At 38.8% G+C, this 11,919-nt stretch overlaps 1 protein-coding gene across 7 annotated transcripts in view; it reads left to right on the top strand.

Moving 5' to 3' along the window:
* Nucleotides 1-1,721: 1,721 nt before the first annotated feature.
* Nucleotides 1,722-11,919, top strand: part of LOC120406331 — a 76,208-nt gene continuing 66,010 nt past the window's right edge. For all 7 annotated transcript variants that reach the window (XM_039541003.1, XM_039541001.1, XM_039541005.1 and 4 more), the window contains exon 1: nt 1,722-3,949. Coding sequence is in view for 1 of the 7 variants with exons in the window: in XM_039541006.1 (XP_039396940.1) it covers nt 3,928-3,949 (22 nt within the window). In the remaining 6 variants the exon portion in view is untranslated. The remainder of the gene's footprint in view (nt 3,950-11,919) is intronic.

Below are 11,919 nucleotides of genomic sequence, written 5' to 3'. Positions count from 1 at the left end.
TATAATTGAATCATAGAGGGTATGCTATGCTCTAGCAATCTGCCAGCCTGTGGATCTTATCTCTTTGTGTCACTTTCCAAATATTTTCTGAGCCCTCAGGCACATCTGTAATTACAATTCTAAAGAGCAAATCCTGGTCAAAATGATGTACAGTAATGTAGGTTTCAAATCCCTTTAGAAGGTGGGCATTTTCTAGGACAGCTCTCCTTGGAACCTTATCTCACCTTTGAGCAACATGGATGGAATTTTTTTATTTAGATTTCACATTATTAGAATAAAAGTTCACCCAAAAATAGTGCCCAAGGTGCAGAGTTTTAAGATTAAAAATAAGATTCTTCCAGATGCAAAACTCTCTTGTGTATCATCCTTAATTTCACCACCAGTCTAGCAGCAGCGGCAGCATTTTAATTAAGTGCAAGACAAGTACCAAAAACTGAGTACAAGCAACAAGGAAAAATAGGATTATTCTAATCCAATCGAGACATAATTAAATGCAGAAATCAAAGACTCTTAGTGTCACAGAATTTGTTAGAGACTTCAAGTGGATACTCCCACTTCAATCTGATATGCTGCAGCTTCTTCAAAAAATCAATTTTTTTTTAAAGGTATAAGAATGATTACAGGTTGGTTAGCTTCATTCTAAGCAATTTACTAAATGAGCAAAAATCCATTAAAAAAAATATTAAGAACATAAGAACGGCTATATTGGCTCAGACCAAAGGTCCATCCAGCCCAGTATCCTGTCTTCTGACAGTGGCCAATGCCAGGTGCTTCAGAGGGAATGAACAGATCAGGTAATCAAGTGATCCATCCCCTGATACATATTCCCATCTTCTGGCAAACATGGGCTAGTCTAATAGGGTATGGCTACACTTGAAAGTTGCAGCGCTGGGAGTTACAGCACTGGTCGTACAGCTGTGTAGGGAAAGCGCTGGTGTGTGGCCACATTTGCAGCATTTGCAGCGCTGTTGGGAGTGATGCATTATGGGCAGCTATCCCAGCGTTCAAGTGGCAGCAACGTGCTTTTCAAAAGAGGGGGGTGGGGTGGAGTGTGACAGGGACCGGGGGAGAGAGAGAGAGTGGATTTTTGGAGCCGACACTGTGTATCAGCTCCCTGCCTTGCAAAATCAGAAAATTTTCCCGACCCCTTACTCTTAACTGCAAACAGCCTGCAGACCAGATAAGCAGCTGCTCCAACGGACTCCCTTTCTCCCCCCCTGCCCCCGCTGTTTCTATCCTCAAGCAAACACTCATCCCCCTGCCTGCCTCATTCACAGCAAGGTAGTGGGTTTATCTCATTTGATTGTTCACAGTCAGTTACAGACTGATCACAGCAAACAGGAGCTGTGTTTGTTTTTTAGATAAGCTTCTCCCGGAGCCCCGAGTTCACAACAAAACAAAGAGAGGCAGCATAACAAAACAAAGAGAGTAATTTAGTTAAAAGCATTCTGGGATATCTCCTAATACCCTGGAGGCCAATAACAGCGCTGGTGTGTGGCCACACTTTACGAGCAGCGCTGTAGCACCAGCGCTGCAATCGTTATACCCCAAGCAGACCCATGTGTACAGCCAGCGCTGCAGCCAGGGAGTTGCAGCGCTGGATGTGCCCTGCAGCTGTGGACAGTTACTAATTGCAGCGCTGGAAAGCCTCCACCAGCGCTGCAACTCTCAAGTGTAGCCATACCCACAGCCATTGATAGACCTACTCTATTATACTTCCCGACATCCTCTGGCAAAGAGTTCCACAGCTCGACTGTGCGTTGTGTGAAGAAATACTTCCTTTTGTTTGTTTTAAACCTGATGTCTATTACAGCAAAATATTTTCAGCATGATCATCCTGACATCATCAAAGAAGCCATGATTTTAAAATCTTGATTCCCACTCTTGTTTCAATAATGATAATCTCAGTTTATTAGTATGATGCCATAGAAACAAAGCATAACTATGTTCAGATATTCATTAATCTTCCAGTTACTGTTCACCCGGAAGCAGATCAAATACTACTGGAGTCAAGCGTAAGGCTGCCACAGACTTTACTGGACTTTGAATCAGTTTCTCTGTGTCTTATTCAAAGCCCATTAAAGTAAATAGACTTTATTGACTTCAGTTCACTTTTGATCAGGCCCACTATGATGACATTTTAGGCAATATTCTGCCCTCTTACACCCAGATGTGGACTTTTCTTCAAAAATACATCACTAAAAAAAACCCAGCTCAAATGTTTTACAAAATCTCTAGATCTTTTAGGTGAGAATTTCCATGTGGATCTCAATTAAATATTTTTTGTGTCATGTAAATAGGATTTATTCATCATTGTTAAAACATATATTCCAAAATGAATATACAATTAAAGACAGTTTCTGAGGGGTGGTTCCTGTTATAGCCATGGGGTTGAATTTTGGTTTACAGAATTAGGTAAATGTATGGATTTGCCTTAGGACAGAATTATTGGCTATATGACCATCATTTCTGCAATCCAGTACTAAAGTGAAGGAAGGATGGGTAATTTGCAGGCTCAAGGACTAATTTGAATGCTATGTTCATGTTCACCTTCTGGTTGGCTCTCAACATTTCAAGCAGACATAGCTATAATCTTGTTTTCAAACACTGGTGCTACTGTTTTTGATTGCATGTGATGTAAGAATGTGAGGTACAGCCACATTACTTAATAATTACTCCAAAATGTATTGCAACATTCTGAAATTCTTTCTCTGGCAGTAAAATTCAGAGTGGGAAAGAAATATCTAATTCTATGCTTCTCTGAATGGAAATACATGCCAGAATGCTTCAGATGTGTGGGATTTGCATTTATTTCCAGCTAACTTGGAGAACATATTTTTAGTATCTGTGGTGGTCAAGTTGGGGAATACAAAAAAGGCCATGAAATAATGGCATCTGGGTCCTGTAAACGATAAATCTCTTGAGTACCTCTATGAAATGATATAACATATTTCAAGTGACCTTTTTCATACAGATGACTCTTGTTGAGATCAAACCATCTTGATGGAACATTGCATTTTTTTTTAATTTTAAACTCAAACTGGATTGTTCTATTTTCCTCATTAGAAAATGCCTTTTTTACCGTGCACAAAGGAAGTGAGACCTTTTATTCAAATGTGTGAAAAGTCCCCAAAGGGGAAAAATTTGTAATTGTACTTGACTAAACAAAGTTCAAACAGTAAACAGCTATTCTGTCATTTAAAAATACAGTGGGCCAAATTCTCCTCTCTTGCATAGGTAAGACTTCATAGTAGTCAATGGTAAAACTCCAATTGACTTTAGTGGGCTTTGGATCAGGCCCCATGCCATGAGAATGCAGCAAATAGTTCTGCTTCTGCAAAGATGCATCCCAAGGCTAACGTGGGGAGCAGAAAATTGAGCATATAAAATAATTCAATGTTTCTTCAGAGGCAGAGGTTTGAAAACGTGTTTAATGACTGAAGAACAGGCTTTTCTTAGCTTTTAAATGGAGTGGATCAAATCAAGCACAGTCTCACATCCTGCGCAACACCTCTGGAGTCATCAGATTTGTACAGATCAACGGGAGACAATGGGTTTGCACAGGGGGTACATCAAAGCAGGATTTGGCCCATCTACTTAAATGAAGTTGCATTAGTTTAACTGAGAGGGATATTTGGCCTGATGAGGCTAAGGTAACATGAGATTGTAAATACACTTTATAATATAATAACGTTGGGCTGACTGGACACCAAGTCAGGGGCAGCACATCTTTGCACTGCCCCAGCTGCGGAACTGGGAGAGAACTGACACTAACGTCATATCCCCGGCCATTTTTTCTCTTTCTTCCAAGGTGGAGGTAAGAGGCGCCAGCCCTTCTGCAATGGCTCAGTGCCGCTGACTGATGAATTTGAGGGGCAGAGTCAAGGCTCCATCCACTCCTTGTCCCTGCCCACCAACCTGCATGGCATGGGAGTAACAGCTGGAAGTGGTGAGTGGTCTTTCTCTCTGTCTCTGTGCTGTTACCTAGTACAATGCAGGTAGCCTGCTCAGGGGAATAAACAGCTCCTTTATCTCCTGCATGAGTGCAATGCCAGGATCTGTCCCAGTGTTATTTCTCCCTTTTTTTTCTCTTCACCTGCATATTTCAAGTGATGTCTCACATTTGTTGCCATGGAGGCTGGGACAGTGATTAACAACACAATTGGTGTGTATCTGTCTATGGCAGCTTGTGAGGGGAATGGCTGAGATGAATATATGAAGAGCAATCAACAGTAATTCTTCAGGATTTTATCATTAAATTCATCATGAAACTGAATCTGCAAGGACCTGCACAAACATTAGCAGTAATAGCACAGTTATACACACAGCATAATGGCATTTTGATAGACTGTCTTTCCTGCAGTTAGGGAGCCTTCCTGGGATTGGACTGCATAATTTACACCATCAACAATGTATTGCCCCACTGTTATTTAAACACTGAGTGCCTTGTCCTGGTAGACTGTGATTAATTGGAATCAGTGTATGTTGATTGAGCTGATTGTCAAATGCCTGTGACCCAGCACATTGCTCACTGTCACAGTCTAATAGCCTCATTATTTATGCTGATTCATCCTTCCTCTTCTGTGGGATGGAACAGGTACCATTTCTTAAAAGATTGTGGGTTTTTTTTATCAAGCTTTTTAATAGTACAAAAATAAACTGATGGTTAATAACAAATAAAAAGTCGTTAGTATTTAGACTTTATTTATGGTTCCAAACGATTATTATAGCCTGATGCTGCATAAACTTTTCTAGGAAATTTCCACAAGGCATAGAAGAGGACCATAATTATTCCTAAGCACCACCCAACTCAGGGCTATGCACTCCCTGCCCTTTCCCCCTGCATAGATACCAACCCCATTGGATGCCCTCTTTTGGGGTCTGCAAAGAGGGGATGATGCTTCAAAGCAAGTTGACCCATCTTCTACATGGGACAGGGAGATCTTCATGAAGCGGGTCCCCTCTGTCCATGGGTAACTGGACATGAGCATGATCTGGCTCATGCCTAATGTGAACAACCACTAATTTCAATCAAAGTGATAGTAACTAGTGTAATTTGGAGATGAAAACACTTCACATTTAGGTGGGTGGAAAATAATTAATATTAAAAACAAAATGTATGAATACAGGAAAAATGTTCTATTTTAAAATATTATGACTTACTGTGTGGTGTGAGTCACATGTTCTATACATATGACTAACACACAGCATATGTTGGAGAGGTTTTTATCCAGCTGGCATAGCACATTTATAAACTCAAAGAAATTTGACAGATTAACTTCTGGGGGAAGGTATTGCATATTGTCTCCATTTCTCAGTAGATGGAGTTGCATTTTTTGGCGCTCTGATGAGACAGAACTGATACAAACCTATTTTAAAGAGTATTTGTTGACTCTAATAGCAGTCCATCCTTTGAACAGATAAGGCCATCAATTTTTTTACACCTGTGGTACACTCATTTACCTTTGGTGACCTCCAGATTTCAAATGCTGGACATTAGTTTTTTTATTATTATATTATTATTTTAATCCAAGAGCACAGGCTATACCAGCAGAGGGATTTTATCTTTATCATTGATTCTTTATTTATTAATATGCAGATTTCCTCACTCCTAGTAACACTGTTTACAATTTTCAATGTAGGATACAAATGAAATGAAGTAATTTCATCAGATGTTAAAATACTGCAAAATAAGTAGGCAGTTTTATTATTATAGCATCATAGGAACATATTATTGCTAGTGTCTGCTTAAAAGCTATGGAAATGCTATTGTCTCATTTTGTTAGCTGAGGTCATTTTCCATCTCCTGATGTTTTGCCACAAATGCTCCAATATCACCCATGGATGAGACACACCCTCATGGTACCTACAATCTCCCTGGAGCCAATAGTCTCTTAGCAGCATGTAATGCTAAAGTCAATGTAATTTTTTCTAGCCACCTACCCAATAAATCCATCAATGGAAACATTCTGGGTTGGAACCCGCTAAATTTAACTGATGGCCTCCGATGAACTGTAATTTCTCCAAACTGGAGGCATCGCACCAAGCACAACTAGCTCAAGGAAGAAATCAGCACAAGGCTAAATTGTGGCTGTGCCCAAGTACAGGGTTGGTTATTGTTGTGGTGCCCTAGGATTAGAGCAGGAACCAGACTATGCCTCTAAGTTAGAATCTACTTCCCTACTACCTCCGTCCTCCATCACTGTACCTGACCCAGATTAATTCCCTAGTGCTTCTGTGTTAGCCAGCACATTGGTGGTAGGGATCGGGTATGGCCAAGGCATGTCCATTCCCTGCTCTCATCTGCCTATTACTCACCTGCATTCCAGGAAGGAAGAGAGTGCCCCATATCCCCTGTTGGGAGGGCATTAGGTGGACCATAATCTGGCCCATCATATTTATAAATTAAAATGTTGAAATATCTTTAACATTAGAGCCATCACCACCCTTGCAGAAATGGAGTGTGTTGTATCCAGGTTGACAGCAATTAGACCCCTGGATTGGTTGAGACTTTGCTTCTATGTGTTTAAGGTTGCATTTGCTGCTGTTGTTGTTCACAGATAGAAAGCTACGCTAGGCTGAGCTCCCATAGGTAATTAAGTTGGAAATGCAGTGCTATAAACTGAAATTTAAGTATCAGAGGGGTAGTCGTGTTAGTCTGGATCTGTAAAAGCAGCAAAGAATCCTGTGGCACCTTATAGACTAACAGACGTTTTGGAGCATGAGCTTTCGTGGGTGAATACCCACTTCGTCGGATGCAAGTCTATAAGGTGCCACAGGATTCTTTGAAATTTAAGGACATCGCTGCAACACCTTTAGAAAACACTGTATGTACTATATGTTATCATTTAATTAATGTAACTCACCCTAGTTAAAAATCCTGGAACCATGGGTTTATTCAGAAATCTCTTCTCACCAGGATGATACTGCGAATCTTACTAGTTTACCAGAGACACATTACATTTTCTATGTACGTATGTTTTCTGCTCTGGCAGAAAACAGAAACTGGTGTAAATCAACGTAGCTCCATCTAGCCTTGCATGTTTCCATCTGGAACTTTTTGCTAGGACGCCGTGTTGTACAGTGTTTGGGGTCTAGACTAGGAATGGGGACACAAAGATTCAATTCCTGGCTTTGCCTCTGACCTGCTGTGTGTCTCAACAATCTGTGCTGCTGTTTACCCTCTAATGCTTATTATTCTTTTGTATTGCTATAGCCCCTGGGAATCCCAGTCATGGGCCACGAGCCTAGTGTGCTAGCCACTGTACAAAAACAGACAATCTCTGCCCCCAAGATCTTACAATTTAAGTAGTCTGTCCTGCCAATTCAGAGTACAAGATGATGACTATTTCTCACTGTGTATTTGTCCAGTACTGAGCACAATCGGAACTCAGTCTTGTTTGGGATTGCTAGTTACTATTGTCATACAAATAATTAATAACAACATGGGGAGAAATTAAGCTGTTGGGTTTTTTCAAAAACATTTGATTTCTTTTGCTCCTAAAAACTTCTTTGGTAAATAGGCCATCCTGTAAAATAAACCAAAAATCAAAACATCACATCCATACACAAAGGTATAGTTGGACTGGCTAACCTATTCATTCAGTAAGACAGTCTCTAACAGATCCCTCGGGACTGCAAAATAGATTTATGGGAATATTATGTTCAGTTGGCTTTCTGCAAATAGACTAGGGTATTCTCCAAGTGCTGATAGATTACTCTTCACTGGCAAATACAGTGCCTAATTGGCATGAATTTAGAGAATGAGGTTTATTCTGTAGATGTCTTCTTATGAACGTGCTTATGTTCTTTATCTCTTAAAGAAAGAAAGCACAAAGGGCCTAATTCTGTCATCCTAACCCCTGCTGAGTAATACCTTTCCCTGTGAGTAGTTATCACTCAACACAAATGAGGTTGGTAGAATGGGGGTAAAAGTTATTTTCTGAAAAAGAACAGAAAATAAAGGCTAGGTGGTGCTTTAACAACAGAGGTTGAAATCTTCCTTCCATTGAGGTCAATAGAAAAACTCCCGTGACTTCCACAAGGCCAGGATTTCACCCATATTTTATGGTAATCAGAGGTAGGGCAGGGGCACGTTAACCTAGGGCAGTACTAGGGTTTGGATTTTTTTTTTCCCAGAAAAAAAAAAACTTTTTATATACATTTTATTTCTTTCAAAATTTGTCAGGCATGTGATTGAAAACAATGTTCAAAATTAAACAAAACTTTTGGTTTAAAATATTTGGGGTATCTTTTATTTGTTCCCTTCCCTTTATTCCCTTCCCTATCTTTTCCCTTTTTTCCTCTGAAAAGGGGATGAAAAATAAGATAAATGTTAGTTTCTCTCATTTTTAAAATAAAACCTTTTCTCGCTTTTCTAGTTGAAAAAAAGGAAAAGGGAAAAAAGAGAGAGACAAAGAAAGTGTTTTTTCCTCCCTCTCTCTCTCTCTCCTCTTTCTTACTTTCCCCCACTTCTTGCAAACTAACCTAATCTTATCTCTGTATTCTGAGACTGGAACTTGTTGTGAAAGTGAAAGGAGGAGCTAGCAGAAGAAGTCTGGAGGCAACCCAAGCATTCCAGGAGTTACAAAGCAGGATCACCTTTCAGAGTCAGAGAACTCACACAGAGAAGTCCTCAGCCCTGAAGTTGTTACTGAACTTTACAGTAGGAGGCAAAAGCTAGGAGAGTTTACAGTGGTATGTTTATAAGCAGGGATGGAATAAATCAGCAGAGATTTTCACAGGTTTTACAAATTAATTAAAATAATGGAGGCAGGCAAGCATGAGAAATATGTGCTCTTAAATGAGGACTCTGACATGGAAGAGTTTGATAAAAGTAAAGTGGCGCTGATGCACCATCCCCAAGATGGGTGAGTTATGTGGCATATAAAACAATTGCTTTTGTTTTAGTACTGATTCTGAATTAAATATCTCTCTCCTTTTTAGGTCTTACTATGGCAGTCTCTGATATTCTATTACCACACACAGTTATGGGATAAAGGTTTATCAGACTTAATGGAAGTGTAATTTACCAAAAAAAAAAAAATCATCTGGCTCTAGCAAATGGTAGATCAATAAGAAACACTTCTTCAGGTATATTGATTACAAGTTCTTGTGCCTTTACACTGGCATCAATATTTATACATGGATCAAGGCAATGTACAACAGAGAAAATAAAAGGGCTCCAGGTTTGTTGTGATACATTGATTAACTAGCTATAAGGTCATTTTGGAAGATTTATCTCCAGGTGTCTGCCCTTTATTTACGTCAGAGGCATAGTACTTTGGATGAAACCACTGATACTTATATAGATTTGATATTTAGGAGGATACAGTTTGGGAATAAAGAGCACTGCTCATTTTAACTCAGTGAACACTGAATGGATTTTTTTGCAAGCTTTTTTGGTAGTATGAGAGATCTGTCATCTCTGATTTTGGAAAATCCCTCCTGTCTGCATAAAACAATAGTGACAGTTCTGCACTGAAGTACTGGACTGAACTCTGGGAATATAAATGTTACAATGGAAGGTGAAATCATTTTAAAAACAAAAACAAACCAAACAAACCCTGGGTCTACAGGTCACCCATGCGGGAGAAAACATAGTTGCACTAACAAAGTAACATGTAAATATTTATAATAGACCAAAGAAAATATAAATAATATATGTAGTATTGGCAGAATGCATTTAAATAATTTTGACAGATATCAATGTTTATTTTTATGCTTTTTGTTTTTAATCAATTTAAATTTTCACAGTTGCACAAAGTTATGGGTTTTAAGCATTTTTTCAATTTTTATCAATTAAAATTTTCACTGTTGCGGGAAGTTATGGAGGCAATAATTATGTAATGCCAGTAGACACTGAGATTCAAAAAGTCAAAACTTTACAACTATAAGAACATAAATTGTCAGCATCACATACAAATCAACCCCTAAGGTTCTCAAGCAGCATTTTTCTTACTTTGCCTCCTGGGTGTACATTTTGATTATTATTGATGGAAATATTGGTCAGTTTGTGTATGTACAGTGAAATCAATTTTTATCAACATTTACAGAAAAAAATCTAATCATGACTTAATACATTGCATGAAGTAACTGCTTTATTAAATCCTTAGTTCAGAAAGATTCACTAATTTTGTATGCCATTGTGCAAATGCTTTGTTTACCCATTTTATTTATGGAAAATGTTCAGTATTGCTTTTTGAGAGCTTGTCATCTTGTTTTGGACATTGTATGCTACTCCGCCTTCAACTATTATTTGTATAAAAAACCCATAACCAGATGCAGCTAAAAGATGTGATCTTTTCCTTTGAGTGTCTTCCTGATAAATAATGTCTAAGGGTTCTAGCCATGCAGCATATGTGATTCAACACTGAATGTGGTGCTTGTGAAAACATTTGTTTCTGTTCAGACTTACAGAGCAAAAATTCAGATTGGTGAACTAAACCCTAATCTTTTTAGAGGATTATAACAGAGCATAGAGGTTATACCTTTGTTGTGATACAGCCAAAGTGCTGAAATGTTAACATTTTAGAAATCTTTCTCTATATCCATGTTAAAATAAATACAGAGCCAAGACCATGGATTCACATGGGTTAATTATGCAGACACTTAGATTTGTAGGGAAAAGATTGAATATGACTGGCAGACAACTTAATATACTATATTACTGCAGTCTGAGACATACATAAGATATATCTCACCAAATCTGCTGTTGGATTTGTGATCACCAATGCATGCAATGGATATTCAGAAGTAACACAGTGTCTAGTGACACTGGATCACGATCACATTTGGGCCCCTTGTAGCATCAAAAAAAACCCAAACAAAATAAAACAAAACACCCCAACCACATATATCCTCCAAGATTGTGGAAGTTTCAGCAGTGCTTTAAAAGCTTCATCCATTGACTGTCCTGCAGGAATTTAAGACAACCGTGGCAGCTCAGATTATAAATCAGCCTGTTGCTCTCAGTGTCCAGAAATCATCCTGCAATTAAGCTATTTTAAAACTATTCCTTCACATGTTAGCAAGAACCCCTTCCCATGAGGTGTGGCAAACCCAGCAGCACTATATCAATGACTATCAAGAGGTGACAAGTGTTATATAAGAAATTCTACAAGTAGGGTCAAATGGATAGAGGGTTCCATCCATTTGAGAAAGACAGGGACAGAGGAAAATTGGAACTGGATTTTTGTACCTTTCTAACTGAAGCACTGGGTACATTTAGTATAGCACACAGATACAATACATTAACTTTTAGATAGGGATCCTTAACTATATGTATACTTAATTGTAGATCTCATTTCAATTTCATTTAAAAAAAATAAAAGTTTTGTGTATTTAGAAACCAGACTGCTTAAAAATAAACTTAGGTTGCAAAATTTTATACTAGAGCTGTTGTACCTCAGTCCTGCTTCTTTAATATACTTATGTATTGTTTCTGACAGTGAAAATGTACAGTCACAGAACAGGAAGTAAAATACAGTAAACACAATGATGGCATAATAAAATGAATATTACAAAATGTTTAGTGACATTCATGAGTGATACTGCACTCTGAGCTGATGTCACAATCCCCCAAGAGCCAGTCTGGCCTAGAAAACAGCACCAGACTAAGACTCAGGACACCTTGGGTCTATTCTTGGCTCTGCCACTGGCCCGCTGGGTGACCTTAGGTAAGTCACTTCACCTACGTCTGCCTCAGTTTCCCCCTCAGTAAAATGGGGATGATGATACTGACTGCCCTTTAAGAATTACTGCTCAAGACAGCTAGCAGTTATCACTGGGGAGAGATTTTCAAAGGTGCGAAGACTTTCAGCTGATATTGGGCACCTCACTTCCCTTTGTGACATAAATTTATAGCTTCTAAGGCCAAAAGGAACCATGACATCATCTAGTCTGACCACCTGCATAACA

This window comes from Mauremys reevesii, linkage group 5 (genome assembly GCF_016161935.1).
Source record: "Mauremys reevesii isolate NIE-2019 linkage group 5, ASM1616193v1, whole genome shotgun sequence".
Lineage (NCBI taxonomy): Eukaryota > Metazoa > Chordata > Testudines > Geoemydidae > Mauremys > Mauremys reevesii.
This window is presented reverse-complemented; position numbering and strand designations above follow the sequence as displayed.